The 20880-nt window shown below is 47.9% G+C and overlaps 1 protein-coding gene across 11 annotated transcripts in view; it reads right to left on the minus strand.

The window, feature by feature from the left end:
* CACNA1A (calcium voltage-gated channel subunit alpha1 A) overlaps window positions 1–20880 on the minus strand; it is a 401410-nt gene that overhangs the window by 26584 nt on the left and 353946 nt on the right. For 9 of the 11 annotated variants that reach the window (XM_053290752.1, XM_053290754.1, XM_053290753.1 and 6 more), the window contains one exon: window positions 16828–16863. The exons of the other annotated variants lie outside the window; for them this stretch is intronic. In XM_053290752.1, coding sequence (XP_053146727.1) covers window positions 16828–16863 — 36 coding nt within the window. The remainder of the gene's footprint in view (window positions 1–16827; window positions 16864–20880) is intronic. 11 annotated transcript variants of the gene reach the window in all.

Raw genomic sequence — 20880 nt, forward strand, 5'->3', positions numbered from 1 at the left:
AAACTGACAGTTCTCTTAATGGAGGGAAGTAAGAAATGGGGTCACCCAGGGATCTGTACCGGGACAGTTGCTTTTTATTTTATTCATAAATGATCTAGAAGTTGGGGTAAGCAGCGAGGTGGCTGATAGGAGTCTATAAAATGATGCATGGTGTGGAGAGAGTGGAGAGAGAGAAAATTTCCTCCCTCTCGCATAACACTAGAACCAGGGGTCAACCCATGAAACTGACTACCAAGAAATTTAGGACTGACAAAAGAAATTTTTCACACAACACATAATTAACCCATGACATTTTCTGCCACAAGATGTGGTGACAGCCACCAGCCTGGATGGCTTTAAGAAGGGCTTAGATAAATTCATGGAGGACAAGTCAACCAATGGCTACTAGTCTGAGGGCTATAGGCCACCTTCAGCCTAAGAGGCAAGATGCCTCTAAATACCAGTTGCAGGGGAGCAACAGCAAGAAAGAGGGCGTGCTTTTAGCTCTTGCCTGTAGACTTCCCAGAGACATTTGGTGGGTCACTGTGTGAAACAGGATGCTGGACTAGATGGGCCTTGGGCCTGATCCAGCAGGGCTGTGCTTACGTTCACCCCGCTACACCTCTGCTATCTCCTCCATGAACATGGGAAGAAAGAGCCTTAGTGCCATATCTCCATTTAAGAATTAATGGTGAGGGAAATTATGGCTCATGTGACCTTGACCAATCTGACCAGGATCTTCCCTCTTTGACTTAAAAGCTGAACACTCTAAGAGGGTTAGCATAACTCTAGTCCATCTACTACGCCACATGCTGGAGTGTCAATGCTGTGAGAACCGAAGAGCCTATTCTGAAATGTCGAAGGCCCCCAGGCATGATGTCAGTTATGTGCAACAAGCAATAGCCACCCGCTACCCCTTCCAGGAGCCTTGTAGAATGTCATTTGCTGTAACACTGTTACAAAACTTAAAGCAAAACCTGAGGTACAGAAAGGGACAGCAACTTACTCAATATTTCATAGTATATTAAGATGGAAGCTAGGAACAACTCCTCAGATTCCAACCAGTTCCTATCTGTTCTTCACGCTTCTGCTCTAATCACAGCTTTGCATGCCTCTCTTCAAATAAAGAAATATGGATCCTGGAGCTTATTGCTTGTATTTAAGATATCTGATGTTTCACCCTTCCCAGGTTTTGGTAAGTCGCACTCTTTATCTAGAATTCTAGGTAACCATCTCTCAGAGCAAAATCATTTCAAGGTACTCATAAATGACAACGTCAGCCAGAGATTGGCTCAGACCAGTGACCCTGGGAGTGGTTTTGGGATGTAGAAAAGCAATAAACACAAGGCAATAATTTAATAGAAAGGTGGCCATGGAAACATCTACAAAATGTTCACCCTCTCCAACCATGTTACGTTGTGATTACTGCTTTTGCTTGTCACAGAATCAAACTGCCAGGTTGGGCTGGTACCATGATATATGAAAATACTCTCACACACTCACAAAGCTCAAAGAGCCTTTCCTCTGTGGCTCAGATTTGCTCAGCCTAAACAGCTTAGTTTAAAGCAACAAGCAAATACCACAGCACACCAATACATTTTTTAAAAAATTCTGCATGATACACATAGCAACACCAGCAGTCTCCATGGGCCAGCACTGCTGTGCATGTGGAGGCCATCCCCAGTTGCACAAAAAGTTGCACAAAAGTGCAGTTGTACAATTAGTGTCCCTGTACTTGCACAGTGCTACTTACACTGGAAACAATGTAAGTGCCACAGTGCAAGTGTGGGTGTACTGTGGATGTCATGTAGTAATTGTGTAACTGAGCTCTTATGCAACACCGCTGGGGCTGTCGTCTACATGCACAGCCGCACTGGCTGAGCAAGAATGCTGGCATTGCCTTGTGCATCATGTGGCCCTATACTCACAGGCACAACATTTTACAGATTTTTTTTGCAAAACCATAATGCTAAAAACCCACCAAATATACTATAGAACTTCTACTTTATGAATGAACATCTACTTTGTAAATATGCTACAAAACTTCAATTAAAATTTCTGCCAACATAGGCGATTATAAGAAATGCCACAAGGTTGAATTTAGATCTAAAAATAACAGCTCTGTTTGTACTGGTAAAATAAAATATACACTTCTCAACTGTAAGATAATATGGATGAAATAAAACTTCATTTAGTTAAGTTTGGTTTCCTAGTTAAAAATCGCATAGCATCACCATCTGTGTCCTGACATAGAGATCAAATGGTGGACTCTCCTTGAGTGGGTGTGGATTGATATTATAAATCCAAGGCTTCTGGATTCAAAAAGCCAGAAGGGACTGAATAAATGGGAAAGTTTGAATGAATTCTTGCAGGCCATGCTGATAGCGATGTAATATCCACAGGGCCCATTTAAGCACATACACTGACACCTGCACCCTGCATGTTCCATGGTCTTAATCCTTGTAAAGTCTGGGCAGCATCACAGTATTTAGGAGCAAATTGTGAACACCACTCATAATCCCAAACATTTGCAGGCATTTACACCCTTGAAAATACTATCTAATCTGTGATGTTTTCTTTATGCTGAATATTTCATAAGTGTACTGAAGAGCTCATGCTTCCCAAAACATTTCTAACACATCATTTGCCACATCCCAGGAAGAATGGCATCAGGAATGGCTGGGGCATATCATCAGATGACCTGCCATAGCACTGGCAGGAAGGCTCAGGGGTTCCCAGACTTTGGGGCCTCCAGATATTGTTGTGGCTGGGGATGATGGGAGCCATAACCCAACAAGGTATCAGATCCCAAGGTCGGGAACCTCTGCTCTGTGAAACACAGCCAGCCACATTCCTTACATCGAGCAAGCATGGCCAGAACTGGTTATGTGCAATAATGCCAACCACAATTCCTTGAGGCATGTTTCTTGCCTCCAGAAACATTTGTGAGACAGCAACAGCCCATATAAACCCAAAGGCACGGCATCTTCAGAAATGTGTCCTGAAATGGCTGTGCAGTCTCCACCAGCTATCATGTATTTTGCAAATTGTGCGGACTTCATAAATCCCTAGCAGAAGCTTATCAGGTGGAACTTCTAGTTTAAGCAAAACAAAAGGGGCAGCACACAACAGAAAAACAGCAAGATCCACAGGAGCAGGAGACACATATAATTACAGACCCAATATGTTTCAAAGGAAAACTCTTTATCAGCAGACAGAAAATGTTAATGACTGTAATACTGCTTTCTTCCCAAACCTGGCTCCAAAAGGACCACAGTCACTCACAAAAATGGCTTAATTTAATCTTAAATATTCACTAACATGATCTGGTCCTTGATAAGGAGTGTTACTTTGAAATACATTGAGACTGTCATTCATTTCTACCATACACTTCCCCTCTGCACTGTGGATCTTGTTAGTTGTAGTTTGGAAGTACTTTAAATGCAGGCAAAACATTTTCCTAATGTCTTTCTGATGTGAAAGAATTTGGCATTTCCTCCTCTTTTAGAGCATGTCTGGAAATATGTAAGTCCTGAAGCATCAGAAAAAGATCCACCACATTTACATCATGCTGCATTCTGCCTGAAAATGTATTATTATTTGATTGACTAGGAGTTTGGCTAAGGGAATTTTAAGGAAAGGGGGGGGGGGGAGGAAAAGGAAAAAAGGCAACCAACCATGTTTCTTACCTGCTGAATTATATCATTACTATGTTTGTACAGAGCAGGAATCAAGACAGGCAATCCCTGCCTAGGATAGGCTAACATTGCTCTGTTATACATAAGTGAAACAGAAACTGTTCAGATAAGTTATCTGTCCTTGAAATCACATTAATTTAGAACAAAGGAATGCAAGAGAAAGAAACCAGGACTTCTGGCTTCTAGTCATTTTGCTCTGACCAAATAGTCCCAAAGTTGGGTATACAATCCAGAAGCCCTAATTTCTAACTCACCTGGATCTAACCAACTATACCAGAGTCTTGGTCACAAGTCTTTTCTGCTGTGGCCATTCTGTTTCACAGGGGAAGGAGAGGAAAAGGTTGCTTACCTGTAACTGGTTTTCTTTGAATGGCCATCTGTATAGTCACACCTATGGGATCTGCACCAGCGAAGAGCTTTATTCAGAACGTTCTAGAGCTCAGCCTAAAGAATTTTGGCACAATCCATACCACTATGAAGCAAGAACACATTCCCAAGTGAGTGTAGCCTGTGTTTCTTCCCTCAGTTCCATTACTAGAGTGGAATGCTAAGAAGGCACATAATAGGAATAAATCACTGCAGCAGGGAGGAAGGAGGGTTGTGTGACTGCAAAGATGGCCACTCAGAGAACATCACTTCTAGGTAAGCAATCTGTTCTTCTTTGTGTTCTCTGTGTAGTCACACCTATGAGAGACCAGCAAGCTACATTAACTGGAAGGAGAGTGCTGCATTGTCAGTTGACCAAGGTCTGCAGGCCAGCTCTACCAAAAGCCACGTCAGCATGGGAGCAATCACTGACAGAGCACTGCTGCACAAAGATGGATAGCTTAGACCACATGGATGCTTGACAGAGCTGAGGAATTGTGACTCCTCTGTCAAAGGCTGCAGACTACACCATAGCCCTTGTGGAGTGGGTTCTAACAGTTTCAGGGACAGAGCGATGAGGTAGTTGGTATACCAGTTTGACCAATAAGGAGATCCACCTTAAAAATACTGACGGTGTTGCGGAAATGGCTGGACTACCAAGCCAGAGGTTGCCGGTTCGAATCCCGGCTGATATGTTTCCCAGATTATGGGAAACACCTATATCGGGCAGCAGTGATGTAGGAAGAAGCTGTAAGGCATCATCTCATACTGTATGGGAGGAGGCAATGGTAAACCCCTCCTGTATTCTTCCAAATACAACCACAGGGCTCTGTGGTTGCCAGGAGTTGACACTGACTCGATGGCACACTTCACCTTTACATTATTAAAATGAGACCTATGAGCCCTTGCAGAGGAGCAGATAAAGAGATGCATGGTACATTGGAATGAGGAAGTCTGGTGAACACAGATGGAACAGATTCAGTGGACACTGAGGGAATGGAGAGCACATTTGTAATCAGAGCTTGGTGAGGGAAAGAATATTGGAATCAATATTTCCTGTGTCATATAGAACATGGACTTTCAGCAGAAAGGAAACATCTGGCCAAAGAACAACTTTGCCATAGTGAAATATGAGGAAAGGGGGTTGGCCTGGAGGGGTCCGTGTTCACCAACAAATTGAGCCAAGGTGATAGCAAGGAAGAAGGAGACCTTAAGCTCGTATTCAGATGTAATGGCTAACTGCAGTTAAAACCTGGCCAAGGTTGTAACTCCATTATGCCCAAACGCACAAAACTGCAGTTACGGCCCGAAAGCTAACTCTGGTTTGCCTCACCAAATTCCAATTGGAACCTTCGGTTATCTCTAAAGTTCGCCACTGACAACTCTCTCTTCTCAAGGGCAAGACCAAGAAGAGATGCACATCGCCCCTGCTGTGCTGACCCCTCCCCATAGCCCAGGATCTCATGAGGGAGGTGCCCGTCTGCCCTTGGGGGACAGGGCGACAGCAAGCCACCCCTTCTTTTGGACTCTTGTCCACTTTTAGATAGCCGGGTAGTCTAGTGGATGCAATCATGGTGGCCTCCTGGCAGAGCTCCATCTGGCCCAGCACCTCAAGCCAAGCTGATCCAACCCAGCAGCCACTCGGAGCGCTAGGTTCCAGGGAGACCTCCGGGGATGCTGGGGCCCAGCAACCGGTGCAGGTCCAGTTCATGGACCAGGCTGGCCTCCCCCTCAACGAAGCAGCCTACACTGTGCAGAAGTGGGGGGAAAGGGGCATGGTGATGAGACAGACATTGAGGATATACTTCAACACTACCTGGGCTCAGTCAAAATATTCAGGGCCGAGAATGAGCTGACAATGCTTGAGGGTGCAACGCTAGAGGTTGAAGGACTTGGAATCTCCCAGGAAGAGGCCCTTGTGGAAGGAACAGGCCAGGAGCTGCTCGTAGAGGGCCTTGGGTTGCTGGAGGAAGAAGCAGGTGCCCTCAGGAATCAAGGCAGCTTTGTGCCTGACCGAACAGGTGACTGAGGAGTTAAACAGCTTTTTTCTTCCTGGTGTCTGGAATACTTACAGGTGGCTGAGTGGGTAAGAGTGCTGGAGGGAGGGGTGGGGCTTGTTTCACTGCTGCTGGGAGATGATAGGAGTGTTGTGTGGGTACTGGGTGGTGACAGGCATCCTGTATAGGTGCAGGTTTGTTGTGGCGGGATGGATGTGCCTCAAGAGTGCCTGGGTGGTCGGGTGGTGGTGCTGTGTAGGACCCCAACTCTTAAACTTTCTCCCCATGCTCGCCTCTCAGCAGAGCCACTGCAGGGGAAGACCCTGCCTGGCCACTGCTTCCACTGTTAGACCAGCCAGCTGAGCCAACCTTGCCCAGAGAGCCCCAGGATGAGCAAGCACCTGGACCCGATGCCCCCCACATGCCCCTGACGAACAAAGAGCACGTGGCCCAGCTGTGTAACAGAAGGAAGATCAACCTGCTCCAGCGGACGAAGGACCGGGTGGCACAGCACGCTGGGACGTGAGGTGCTGTGTGGATTGGACGAGAACGAGGGGGAACGGCGCGAGGACTGGCAGGTCTTTGAGACAACCACAGAAATGACTGTGTATGCCCATAACAACACAGTGAGGGTGGGTGCCACTGAGCACTCTGATGAGGCTGCAGAGATGCGTTTTGAGTGCTACCCACAGTACCTGGAACGTATGGTCGCAGGCATGGAGTGGATGCAAACCGGCCAAAAGCCTTTGTGCCCCAGTAGCCAATGTACCCACACCAGATGATGGTGCCAGGAGGCTTGCCCCTGATGCATCCGCAACACACAACTGGGGCAGGTTATTCCTCCCCTCCAAGAGCTTGCAGAGGCTCACATGCCCCCAGGCCCGTCCCAAGTCACCCTTTGGGTATAGCAGGTGGGATGTGCCTTGTCCCCACCTGAAACTCCACTTAAATGCCCCCAAATAGCCACATTTTATGGGCATGGCTCTGCCAGCCCTGTTCTTGGGTCTGGGCAGCTGGATTCCACCCCTGCGCGCACCATGGGCACCCCGATGCAAGACCCTCTCTTCCAGGCATCTCTGGGAGTGGTGGAAGGGACCTCAGCAGAGGTCCAGGTGTCCCCTCCACATAAGGCTGCAGTCAAGAGCAAGTACCGGCGGCGGAACACACCTCTGTGAACCAGAAGCCATACATACAATGCTCTCACTGGACACAGACAGGGGGAAAGGGGGCTCCTGCAGAAATATGCCACCCCTGCCCACTCCTCCCCTAGAAAGAGGATGCTGGCAGCAGATAATGCCCCTGTGCAGGAAACATCAAGCCTAGACAGCCCTGGTGAGAAGTGGGGGAAGGGGAGGCAGAGTGATCGGGCCAAGCACAGGCCACTGTTGTATAAGGGGAGGCTGGGAATACAGACGACCTCCCCACTGATCCCGCAACCAGAAACTAGCCTAGTCATGATGCCTCTGCCACAATGGCACAGCCCCCTGCAGGTTGCAATGCTGCAGGCCTTGTGAAAACCCAAGCATCAAGACGGACATACTTTGGGCTAAGCCAGAATGTGCAGCCTCTATTCGGGGGCGGGGGAAAACAAAGTCCTGTCTGTACTAGTCCCTGATAGCCTGCAGGGACTTGGGGGTAAATGCAGCTAATATGTGGACTGGCACACTCAATTCCAGAGGTAATTCAAAGTAAAAGCCATGTGTGTAAAGCCTCCAGGGGGTAACACCTACCCACATCTCCATTCCAGTTATCCGGGTACTCCCAGGAAGGAATAAAAACAAGGGGGAGCAAGGCCTTGGACAGCTTTGAAAGGTCTTTAAAGCATGGTTAAATGTGGGGGAAACATTGCCCATTCAACTTTCTTGTTTCCCAGAGGGCTTGATTATCACGGAGGGGAGGCAATGCCCATGCTGCTTTTTTTTTTCATGAGGGAGGAGGGGTGCTGCAGCAACAGCAGGGAGGGAATGTCTGAGTACTTTAAAAAGAAAAGTTGCAGGGGCAGTCTGAGCATTACTATCCATAAAGTCTTCATCCCCTGGCACCCCATCACTCTCCCACTGAGGGGAGAGGGATGCCTGGCACAGGGTAAGCTGTCCGAAGCCAAGCCCCATGCCGGATAGGCAGTCCAGTCCAGCCCCCCCCCCACCTCCCTTCAGCTATGCCCCTCTGATCCCGGCAGGGTGCAATCAAGGTGGGAGGGCACTCCTGCCCCCCCGCCAAGTGTCCAGCGTGTGCAGTTCAGGCCACTGAGGGTGTGTACCATCACACAGCCTCCTTCACGGACTGAGAGAATAGTTTTTGCCATGGTGGGCATAGCATCCAGCATCATGGTCAACGCCACCATGCAGGTGGTCCTCCGCACCACAGAGGAGGAAGCCACACAGAAAGCCAAGCAGATGGGAAACACCCTCCTGGCCCTGCAGGCCTTGGGGCCACATGGTGCGGCCATGGCCTGCATGGCGGCTGCCAGGTTCCTGGGCTTCTCCACAAGATCCAAGGACCGGATTGCTCGCTCAAGGGCTGCTGTGGAGCCTGGCCAGAGACAGGCGGATGCCTTCTCTGATGCTGTCTGGGCTCTGGGTGAACAGTGGACTGATCAAAAGAGGAGGTGGGAACTGCCCAGATATGACAGCATGTGGAGATCAATGGAGAACGTGGACGGGTGGGAGGGCTATTGCTTCCAGGATAGCTTCAGAATGTCCAGGGCTACTTTTGACTACCTGGGGAGTGAGATGGAGTCTTATCTGCTCTGGCAGGACACCGTGATGTGCCCTGCAATCTCTGAGTGGAGGAGGGTCACCATAGCTATTTACAAGCCGGCCTCCAACTCCAATTACCTGACCCTCACCGACCCGTTCAAGGTGGACTGATCCACCATCTGCAAAATAGTGAGGGAAATGGTGGACCTGATCATGGAGCTGTTCACGGATGATGTGATCCGCTTGGGTGACCTGAGGGAGGTGATGGAAGGTTTTGAGGAGAAGGGGTTCCTGGGCACCCTAGGCTGTATCGACAGGACTCATGTGGAAATTTTGGGGCCCTCCAGTTGGCAGGACCAGTACTTTGGGCGGAAGTGCTTCTACACCAGAACACTGCAAGGCGTGGTGGACTCCACAAGATGTTTCGTGGATGTCTGCACCGGGGTATCGGGCAGGAAACATGACACAGCCATTTTCTGGACTTCCTCTCGCACCTCCATGCTCATCCACAGCATCTGGGCTGACATCCTGGCTGTCCACGTGGGCGGGAGAATGGTGAAACCGGTGATATTCGGGGACCAGGGTTATAGCCTGCAGGAGTGGATGGTCACCCCCAACTGTGCACCCAAGAATGCTATGGAGAGGCACTTTAACTTCAGGTACAGCAGCGCCCGGATGTTGGAGGAGAGGGTGTTCAGGAAGCTGAAGGCCCACTGACACTTTCTCTATAGCTTGCAGGATGTGGAGGAAGATCTGGTGCCCAACGTGCTCATGGTGCCCAAGTGCTGCGTCCTTCACAATATCTGTGAGATGAGGGGAGATGTCCTGCTGGAAGAGCCCCAGGACCCGGCCACCAATCCAGAGGGTGATGAGGGAGGTGGCGATGCTGGGCAGCCATCAGTGGCAGCGCAACCCCTGAGGATTGCTGGCGATATGAGGGCGTCGTGCGTAGTGGGAGTGGCCTTTGCAAGACACACATAGGAGAATCTCCCCCCAGAACATCTGTGAGCCAGGCAGCTGCATGGTGCCGGAAGGGCTTGCCACCCTGAAGGGCGCATGGGCTTAATGCTCACACCTGTAGCAGCAGGCTGTTTTGCAGATAGTAAGCACCTGCCACCCGCCTAGCTCATGGGATCCAAGCCACTTTGTTGTGTGGTGTTAAAATAAAGTTAAACCTTTCATTTTCAAAGTTCTGTGTTCCTTTCCAATCGAAGTGTGCAGGTTCCTCACTCACACCTGGCCAGTGGTGTGGAGGGTGGTGGGGAAGGGTGTGAGGAACTTCTGACTGGGGGTCAGAGAAGTTAGAGCTATTGGACCCCCCCTTCCATGTGCCATTGTGGGTTCCAGAAAAGCTTGTGGGGCTGGGTGCTGCTGGGAACACATCTATATGACCCCCATTGTAGGGAAGAGGAGAGGGCAGTGGATGTTGGGGTGTTGCTAGATGGGGAGGGAAGGCACATGGGGTACCCCTAACATGCATGACACAGGGCAATGAGCGCTTTCAGGGGTGGGGGTTGTTGTGTGCTGCTGAGAATGCTATAATGGCCCCTCTGGGTATGGTGGAGAACGGTGCCATTTCGTCACTTTTCAGAGCAGCTGTGGAGGGGATGGAGCCAAGCAGCACCAATTGTGATAACCAAGCCTAGTGGGGGCACTCCCATGCCATGCCCTTCAGTGGAGCTTTAAAAGCAGCAGTGCCCCCCAGCCCTGACCAGAAACCTCCACCTGCCCTGAGGATGTGTGCCCCTACATTGCCAAGTATTAGCCCTGCGAAGCAATTCTCTGCTGCAAGTTTATTGAGACAACATAGCTGGGAGTGTGGTGTGGATGGGGTTAAGTTGTCATTGGCACACGGAGGTCTGCCTGGTTGCATCTGAATGGGAGACCCTTCCCCCTTAAGCAATGGGGAAGGCATAGCCAGAGCTAGTTGAGAGTGGAGGACAACACGCCCCTCTGGAGATTGTGGCCAATCACAGCCGAGCCGCTGATGAGGTGATGCTTTCCCCACAGTCTGGCTGTGGAGCTTGCTAGGCCATGCCTTGGCAGGGAGGCATTCCCCTGTCCTGTAACTAGAGTTAGGCTGGCCGTGGTTTGGTGAATGTCTACGGGGCGATTTGGAGTTAAGAATGGGAACCTCGGTCAGCTTTAACTATGGCTAGCCATTATGTCTGAATGCCGTCAAAAGTGAGAAGGTGCTCAGGTCACACAGCGCCAGAGGTTCATATGATTTGGGGATGAGCGTCACGAGGACCAGTGGCACATCCCAAGCTGATACCAGTCTTACCATTGGAGATACAAGTGGACAATCCTTTAAAGTAGTCTTTAACAAGGGAGTCTGTGACAGGGAATCTGGATGCTAATAGTGGGCAGAAATCTGATAACCACCCCATGAATTCTGAGAGTGATAGCCACCCAGTGAATTCACTCCAAGGGAACTCAGAGTGGAGGTGCAAAGACCCAAGTCTTTAAGGAAAGGAAGGCGGTTGGAGAGGATAAAAGGAATGGAAGCCAGTGTTGGAACAACACTGGGGAATGCAGCAAAGGAAGAAATCCAAGACTACTTCTGAATGTAAGAACAATGAGTTGACCACTTTCTGGATTTAAGTAGAACCCATTGTAGGGCTGGAGTGGGAAAACTCACTTGGTTTTAGGGAAAGGTTCTTCACAGTGCTACTGCTGTGGTGGCTGAAGAACTGAGAGTGGAGGCATGAGCCGCACCCATTTGGACATGCTTTCTCACCCTACAGAGGTGCGGCTCATGCATTTCTTTAGGTTGAGCTCTAGAAAGTTCCAAATGAGACTTTGTGAGGGCACAGATCTCATAAGAGTGACTGCATAGAGACCACAAAGAAGAAGAAAAGATTACTTACTTGTAACTGACGCTCTTTCAGATGTCCTCCATCTGCACCCACTTGTAAATGTAGATGCATATGCAACCATGCTTTCCAGAAACACCAGTCTAGTATAGAACTGTTGGAGCGAGATCTTCTCAGCACTGAACTGCTTGTGCATGCTGAGCCACAGTTATAATCAAACAATCACATGACTTGCAAAGAATCCTTTTTAAAGAGGTAAAGCTGTTTCAACGACCTCAGATGCTTAGATTTCTAGCTCCTGGCTTCACCAGAAACTATTTGGACTGGTACCCTGAGACAGTGGTGGTGGAGGTTTGGGGAAGGAGATGAGGATGGAAAAGATAATTTTGAAGAACATGATGTATAGGTGATCAAACTTTTTTCTTCACAATGCTCTGTCCATTCCTAATGGTGGAAGATTAAATAAGCAGCAGTTCAACATGGCATGTTCAGCAGGTAGACTGAATGGAGGTCTTGGCATATGATAGTACTCTACGAATACAATAGGAGGGGTAATTCAGAAAAGAAAAATGATCTAGGATGGTTCAAAAATACTGGGTAGAAAACCAACAGGATGCATAAGCCAGCTCTAAAGACATTTTTGAATATCTATCTTACTAAAGTTGTCTGTATTTGCTGCAAAGAGATTCCTACCATCAAATATTGAGTTCTAAGTTTTGTCTTTGATTTCCAGGGAGAATGGTCTAAGCTACCTATATAGCTCTTAAGGGATTCCATTGTAGGAAACATAGTAAATAATCTCCAGATAGGGTTTGGGTGGATATCTTGGCACCTGCTTTCTTGCTACATTTTTCTTCTGTTGGGCAAAGCCCCCCCTTTCCTTCTAAATGTTGGTAAGCATATACAGGTGAAACTCGGAAAATTAGAATATTGTGCAAAAGTCCATTAATTTCAGTAATGCAAATTAAAAGGTGAAACTGATATATGAGACAGACGCATTACATGCAAAGCGAGATAAGTCAAGCCTTAATTTGTTATAATTGTGATGATCATGGCGTACAGCTCATGAAAACCCCAAATCCACAATCCCAGAAAATTAGAATATTACATGGAACCAAGAAGACAAGGATTGTAGAATAGAACAATATCGGACCTCTGAAAAGTATAAGCATGCATATGTATTCAGTACTTGGTTTGGGCCCCTTTTGCAGCAATTACTGCCTCAATGCAGCATGGCATGGATGCTATCAGCCTGTGGCACTGATGAGGTGTTATGGAAGACCAGGATGCTTCATTAGCGGCCTTCAGCTCTTCTGCATTGTTTGGTCTCATGTCTCTCATCCTTCTCTTGGCAATGCCCCATAGATTCTCTATGGGGTCAGGTCAGGCGAGTTTGCTGGCCAGTCAAGCACAGTACACTGTATACTTTTCGGAGGTCCGATATTGTTCTGTTCTACAATCCTTGTCTTCTTGGTTCCATGTAATATTCTAATTTTCTGGGATTGTGGATTTGGGGTTTTCATGAACTGTACGCCATGATCATCACAATTATAACAAATTAAGGCTTGACTTATCTCGCTTTGCATGTAATGCGTCTGTCTCATATATCAGTTTCACCTTTTAATTTGCATTACTGAAATTAATGGACTTTTGCACGATATTCTAATTTTCCGAGTTTCACCTGTATGGCAGAACCATAATTAACTGCTCTCAAATCAAACCTAGCCTTTTCCTATCTCAAGCTGATATATGGGTCTGTTTTTCATGTTGTTAGCACAGAATGAGGGAGAGGGTTGTTTAAAACATCAAGCCCAAAGATATGGAGGGAGAAGATACACAGTGAGGCTAGTCTCACAGGCGGTGGAAACCAGGCTAAGGAAGCCCAGCCTGGTTTCCACCATGTGTGTGAACCTCCAGTAGCCGCAAGGCTCCTGGTGGCAAGCCCGCTTAATCTCCTCCCCCAATGAGGTTAGTGGGCTGAGCGCTCCGCTAACTCCATTCCTCCAATTGTGTGTCGCCATCACATGGCTCCTCGACTGCTCATCTGTGGGGAGAGCACGTCAAGCCCGCTCTCTCCTCAGCCCCACTGCAGACTCTCCACACTGCTCATATGGAGATCCTCAGTTTCTTCTTTTGTCTTCTTGTTGCATTGTTTGGAAATGATTAAGCAAAATCTTTCTGTGCAAAATCTCTCAAGCCCACTGATCTTCATGAAACCTGTATTATCGCTCTCTGGGATATTGACCCAGAACATTTATAAACAGTCACGATAATATGCTAGATTAGAACATCCACTGATATTTGTGGCCAGTCTCTCTATTACAACTGCTGTTTGGAGATTATTGTTATTGATGCTAATCTTGATGCCCAGTTTGACATTCCTACAAAAATTAATGAGTGAAGTCCGCAGTGAGTAGCAGTTTTAGGTACTGAGTAGCCTTTGACAAAAGAAGTGAAATATCAGTACATAATTAATTAGTCTAAATGACCGAAATTAGTCAATTTCTCTCACAGGTTTGCTGTTGGTTTCCCTGGTTTCCCTCAGGATTCAATGAATGAAGCTCAGAGATTTCTTTGGCAAATTGCTAATTTAAAAAAATACCTCCTTCAGTATCTAAAACTTGCTGTACTAAAACTATAGGAAGCTTAATCAGGTCCAGTCTTTCTTCTGTGATGCATAGGAAATCTGCATCCAAAATCAGGGCAGCTCCTCTCTTGGAATGGAAGAAAACAGAAGATATTATTATGTTGTGGACTTCGAAATTATCTGAGAAATTACTCAAAAGTCTGAAGCAGGCTTTTGTCTCCATCTTTGAAAACCAGCTGAGTTGGAATAATCAATAGGTGTAGCTTACAAACTTTTTTGGAGCTTATTGTTCTATTGACCTGGAATCACACATTGAGGCTGTTCTCACACGTGGCCAAACCCAGGCGAAAGATGCCCAGCCTAGGTTAGGCTGTGCATGAGAACCACCAAGATTGGGCCCGATCCTTGTGGGCCAGTGCTGCCTAGCCTGACTTTTAAACCTGGCTGTTAGACAAGATTAAGGGAGCAGGTGTTCCCTCTCCCACCCCGCCCCTCCCCGGCTATCTGATCGTGTGCAAGCACGGGCTCCTGGGGGGATCTCTTGGGGGGGACCCCCAATGCCAGTGCCATGTCATGCACTGCACTGTGGGCTTCATGGAATCCAGGACAACGAGCCCCGGCCTCAGATCAATCAGCCCTGCTCTGCACAATACGGAGCAGGGCTGATTGTGTGGGAGTGAGCTCCGTGATCCCACGCAACAACAAATGGTTGTCTGTGGGGGGAGGCAAGGTTTGGGAAGCCTTCCCCCTACCTGCCTACCCTCCTGGTAGGTCATGTGAATGGCCCCATTGGTGGGGTGGGGGGAAGGCTCCTGCTTTTAATAGAAATTACAAATATTTCTACAAGAAAGAATCCCAGCATTCTGAAAAAGAAGTTCAATGCCAGAGAACTGCTTTTAACAATAATGCTTAAAATAAACTCAAAGTGTTTGACAGGCTATACTAAAAGTTAACTGCTGAAGCAACTAACCTACATTTCTAGTTTTGAAAAGGGAAAGTTTTGAAGGCAGTATTACTTCTTTTGTACCAAAGCCACAGTGAAAAAGAATGGAGGTTTTTGGAGAAACTCTACCCCTTTTTAGGTGCTGTTTGTGTCTCAGGTATGCTTTCTTGATGCACCCAAGACTTGCTGATCATGCCTTGTAAATTCAGCAAATGCATGGAATTATAGACTACGCATGGCCTGATAGTTCACTCATAGGGAACAGGGATATGGACACAAAAACTGTGAGCACTGCATTATCACTTTTCTTGGACAGTAGTGTTTCCAGTGTTTTTCATTGTGCATCAAAGTATGGGTCAGGAAGCAATGGAAGCTTCCCCTGGGCCTTAGGGATATGCTCTCAACATGGCATGTGAGTGCTTTTGAAGTAAAGGAAGAAGCAACGTGTGCTCTGGTGGTTTACTGCAGAATAGATGGTTCTGGAAGGCCTGGCTGAGTGCACATCCAATTCAAAAACAGCAAATGGACAGGTCATCTTGGAGAAAAAAGAGAGGAGCATGTTGGACACAGAATCCAAGCTATGGTGGGAGAGAGTGTGAGAAAAGTCTAGTCTGGGGAGAAAGTCCACAAAAACAAAACCAGATAGAGAATGGAAAGAACTGATTGGGCTCCAGATGGATGCAGATGGTCATCAGTAAGGTTATTCATAAGGGGAATAAAACCTTGGCTTCTTTGTTGACAGTCTTAAATCAACATTCTCATATACCATCTATTTTGAAACACCTGTACAGGCTACCAGCTGAGTTCTGGGTCCATCTTAAAGTCCTGGTTTTGAACTTTAAAGCCCTAAGTGACTAGACCAGGCATCCCCAAACTGCGGCCCTCCAGATGTTGCTGAACTACAACTCCCAGCATCCCTAGACACAATTTTTTGTGGCTGGGTATGCTGGAAGTTGTAGTTCAGCAATATCTGGAGGGCCACAGTTTGGGGATGCCTGGACTAGACTCTTAATTATCTCAGGGAATGTCTCTTTATCGAGGAGCCCTCTGGTCACTTAAGATATTCTGATGAGGTTCTGCTCAATTTTCTAACTTATGAAAAGTTGAAAATTGGCCTTCTATGAGGAGCAGGGTCTTCTTGGTGACAGCTCCAATACTCTGGAATTCTTTTCTGAGAGAGACACACAGCTTCCTTCCTGCTGTCTTTCTGAAGGGAGGTTAAACCCCTTTTCTCAGAAAGTCTTTGCTCATGGAGCTATTCTCCCAGAAAGCACAATGAACAGAACAGAACAAAACAAAAGTCATCTGGGCTAAATGCTCTCTTGGCCAACTGAGAAGCTCCCATTATAATGAGGATGTCAGAACACAGAGTCAGGCTAGAGTGCTTAAAGAATCATGTAGTGTCTACTGAGACCAACTTGGCAGACAAGAGAGAGGCAGGAGTGGAAAAGGGAAGTGTGTAGTTAGAAGCTGAGAGGAAAAAAATGTAGTACAAGACAGTGAATGAAAGAGAAAACCTAAATGAGGGTGGAAGGCAAAATGAGGGTGGAAAGGGCTGGCAAGAAAGACTGCGGCAAAAGCAATGGGAGAGGAGGTGATATGGGTCAGAAAGAAAGAGAGAGAGGAGAGCATGAAGACAGACAGACACATAGAGTTGGCAGCTTGCTACTCTGAGGAGACCAAGGGGAGGGAGTTGGAGGCAGCGAGCACGCAGAGCCAGGAGCCCAGGCTGCAGTACATACACTGAGATTATTCCCTCGCGGTCGCGCCTTCCTCCTCTGTCGCAGCCATACAAGACGGTGCACACAGAAACGGGAAAGAGAGAGAGAGAAGGAAATAAATATAAAGGCAAAGGGAGATATAGATAGGGCCAAAGGGAAGGGTGAAGGAACCAGAATGTGGTCAAGGACTGAGGGGAGGAGTGTAAGGAGAGAACAGTCAGGTTAATGTCAGTCATTTATGCAGCAAACCAGTCCAGCCCAGTGCTGGAAGCTCTTCTCCTCAGATAAATGGTTGCTACTGACAACCAAGATAGACAAGGATAGACGCCACAAAGGGACAGACATTTCTCAGTAGGGATGAGCCGAGCAGAGCAGCAGAGACAAGAGCAAGGCCCCACAACTTCCCCCAAACCCCAAACATGCGGCAACAAGCCCCAGCCACTGTTAAAAGCTGCAACACTGTGCACGGCCCAAACTGGGACAGTAACTCCAGCACAAAGACCTGCTCTTACTTATTTGCTGGACTCCTTCATCTCTTCTCCCCTGGCTGTGCCAGTCCAACCGACATGAGGCAGAACAAAGCAGACACTGACTCAGACAAGGTGGAACTCACGGGAAGCCCTGGGCAGGCTTTTGGTCAGTGTGAAGGTGGTGTGGAAGTCTGGAGATAACTAGAGTGTTGGGGAAATCCTGTGCAAAAAGTCCATTTATTGGGATGGAACAGCATCTGGGAGATTGTTTGCAGGATGATTCTGGAGCCTAATGACAGTGGTGTCATGTTGACAATATTGGCGGTTGACTGGCAGGAGGTTGTGTGGAATATGAATGACTGTGCTGCCTTCTTCTGTTGGTGGGTGAGGCTGGCAGACACTGTTGCCATTGGTGTTTTCTCCTGCCCAGAGAAGCCAGTTCTCCAAAGTGGAAGGGCATTCTCCCAAAGGACAACCTTCTGTTGATAGGAAAGGCACCAGCTTCCCCACAATTCTGCTTGGCACTGTTGCCCAGCAATCACAGCCTGCATGTAGCTCTAGTCTAAAGGCTCCTGCCAAGACCTAGACTCATGAGGAAGCAGCAGTAGCTTTTCAGTCTAGGAGCCTCAGGTTGCTTTTGATTCTGAATTGGAAACTTATGCCTAGGGAGTCTTGGCTTTCTTTTTAAAACTTTGTGATGCTCACTATGACAGCATTTGAGACTCCTCTGGCCAAGAGCAGCTTAAGTCTAATGGGGAGGATACTCAGTGGACTGAGCATCTCATATTGTCATGGGGTCATTTCAAAATGTTATCAGAACCAAACGATATGTCAGTCAATTCTCAGTCGTAGTGTTTGCTTCCTAATAGAAGGGTTTTCTTGTGCAAAGTGACAATTCCTTTTCCTTCAGTCCTCCTCAAGAAGATCTAAATAACAAACAAAAAAAGCTAGCAGGGCCCAGCACTCAGCCTAACCAGCCAAGAGGCCATGTTGTCAAGGAGGTTCCCCCCCCCGCTACCCCGCATGACCTTGCAGTCCCTGTTGGCCTAGAAGCCAAATGTTGGGTGCGTCTAGAGCAGGGTTTCTCAACGTGTGGGTCCCCAGATGTTATTGGACTTCAACTCCCATAATCCCCAGCCCCAGTGGTCTTTGGTTGGGAATTATGGGAGCTGAAGTCCAATTACATCTGGGGACCCACACATTGAGAAACCCTGTTCTAGAGGAATCAACAAAAGGTTTAGCACTGGCAAGCAATACCATAGCAGAGGCAGACTGTCCCTGCTCCCCATCCCTTTGGGAACCATGACCAGAACAGTGCCAATGTCGGGAGTCATTAAAGCCTCAAAGTATGAGGCTTTAATGACATGAACCTGTTGAATTATTGAAATAATATGTGGCCCTGGCCCTCAGCCACCAGAGTGCCCTGCCATCAGAAATCAAGCAAGCAGCAACTGGGAAAGAGCTTTTTTAGTTGTGGTACCCTGCTTATAGAATGCCCTCCTCAAGGAGGCCCAAACTAATGCCCATTAGGTATTCTATCAGTTTTAGACTGTTGTGCGGCTATTCTCACGACTGTCGGAAAGCGGGCTAAGGGAGCCCAGCCCGCTTTCCAGCAGTCATGTGCGGCAACATCAGCCGCACGGCTCCCGGCAGCAAACCTCTCTAAGCACTGCCCCTCCCCCGGTTCATAATTGATCACGATTCCCTGTTTGTGAGTCGCCAGCGCAGCTCTGCACTGTGGCAACTCATGAGGAGACCCCTGATCAGGACGCTCCAACAAGCCTCCCGGCACGGGGGTCTCCCCAGAATGGCCCGCACACTTGCAGGGGGCACTCTGGGACTTCCGAAGGCCAGGCGGCCCCCGATCCCCACTGCCCCAACTGGCTCCATGATGGAGCCGTTTATCAAACACACCAGGGCTAATGGCATGATCATCTGCGGGGAGAGCAGGCCAAGCCCTCTCAGGGGCTAATGGCACAATCACCAGGGCATGATCATCATAAGCGATATGATCATCATAAACGGCATGATCATCATAAACGCTCCAGGGCTAACAGCATGATCATCTGCGAGGAGAGTGGGCCAAGCCCGCTCTCCCCCGCAAACCCTCCTCAGCTCTCCACACTGCTCATGTGGAGTTATGCAGAACTGCCAGAACCTAAGGGGTATACTCGTGGGTCAAATTGGCCGTAAGCCAGAATTTGGCTTTTTAAAAGCCAAATCCGGCCACCTCGTCTCATGTAGGAATTCCTTCTCATGCAGGAATTGTTTTGAATGTCTATTCTTTATTTGAAAGCTGTCTTGGGAGTTTTTTTTTAAATTGAAAGGTGGGATGGAAGAGTTTTAAACCAATATACTGTATATATTCAAGAGTGGCTCACTAAGGAAAATGGATCAGATTCTTCCAGATACCACTGACTCTGGGAACATAGGAAGGCATGGTTTCAGTGCTTTCATTCCCCGTGGTCCAAAGCCGCAGGAGCTCCAGCTGTGCTTTACCTCCTGGCCTCCACCAATCCAGAGGTACAACAGAGACAGGTGTAAGGCTAGCACAAATCACACACAGCTGGAATCTGGAGCTAAGAACAGGGATAGGATGTCCTAGGAGGAAAGGTATGTGGCTTTCCTCCTGGGACACACTTCCTGAATCCTATGGCACCCAGCAGGAACAGGTTTGGGGAAAGAGTAAAAGCACGGAAAGCTGTGATCTGGGCATAAGCTCAAAGTTTTGCAGTGGAGAGGGGCAGTGCGGGTGGGGAAGGTGGCGCTGATAGGGGTGGGCAGTGCAGGGCATGCACCAAAAGAAAATTCAGAGTTATGAAAGGGATAGAAGCATTTTTATGGGAACCATATGACAGCTCTGTGACAAGAAAAGTGTGTGTGTGTGTGTGTGTGTGTGTGTGTGTGAGATATGACAGGAATAAAAAATGTCAACCCTGGTAAGTCTGTGCAATGTGGTGGTTATTGCACAGAGGGGCTGTTACAGGAAAGAAGAACGAAGAAAGCACAGCTTATTTCAGGGCAGGTAGATAGCCACAACCACCCACACCTCGACTCATAAGAGCTGAAAATGGATGCAGAGCTGGAAAGTTCTAGGAAGTCCTCATCTGTCCTTACTTTGGGCTGTAGCTGTGCAGCATTTAGCAGGTTTATCCCCCCTTAACTCACTTGGTTGCTTTGAAGGTTGATCATCAGACTCAAAGCTCATGCAAAAGAGTAAAGGAGAACCAATGCCATTCACTCCTTTCCTCACAAACAGGTCCCCCTCCTTCTGCACCATAGTCCACGACCACAGCTGTGCTGAAAGCAACACTATCACACCCTACACCGACATTTAGGAGCCGTTTGTTTGTTCGATGTTTGTTCCAGGCTGCCCAGTAATTCTTACTAGACCAATGCCACAGCAAACAGGCAGAGCAGGCAAGTATCTGACAGTGAGAAAATGCCAGGATATCTTTGAATAGTGGTAGCCAACTATTTTAGCAAGTCGGCTACCACTGCAGCCTGCAGTACGTAATAAAGGCTCCCATCCTCCTTGGGCATGGTTTTGCTTCTAGTCTACTGAGCAGGAGCTGCGCGGCATGGGAGAGTCAGGCAGATGTGC

This window comes from Hemicordylus capensis, chromosome 2, assembly GCF_027244095.1.
Source record: "Hemicordylus capensis ecotype Gifberg chromosome 2, rHemCap1.1.pri, whole genome shotgun sequence".
NCBI lineage: Eukaryota > Metazoa > Chordata > Lepidosauria > Squamata > Cordylidae > Hemicordylus > Hemicordylus capensis.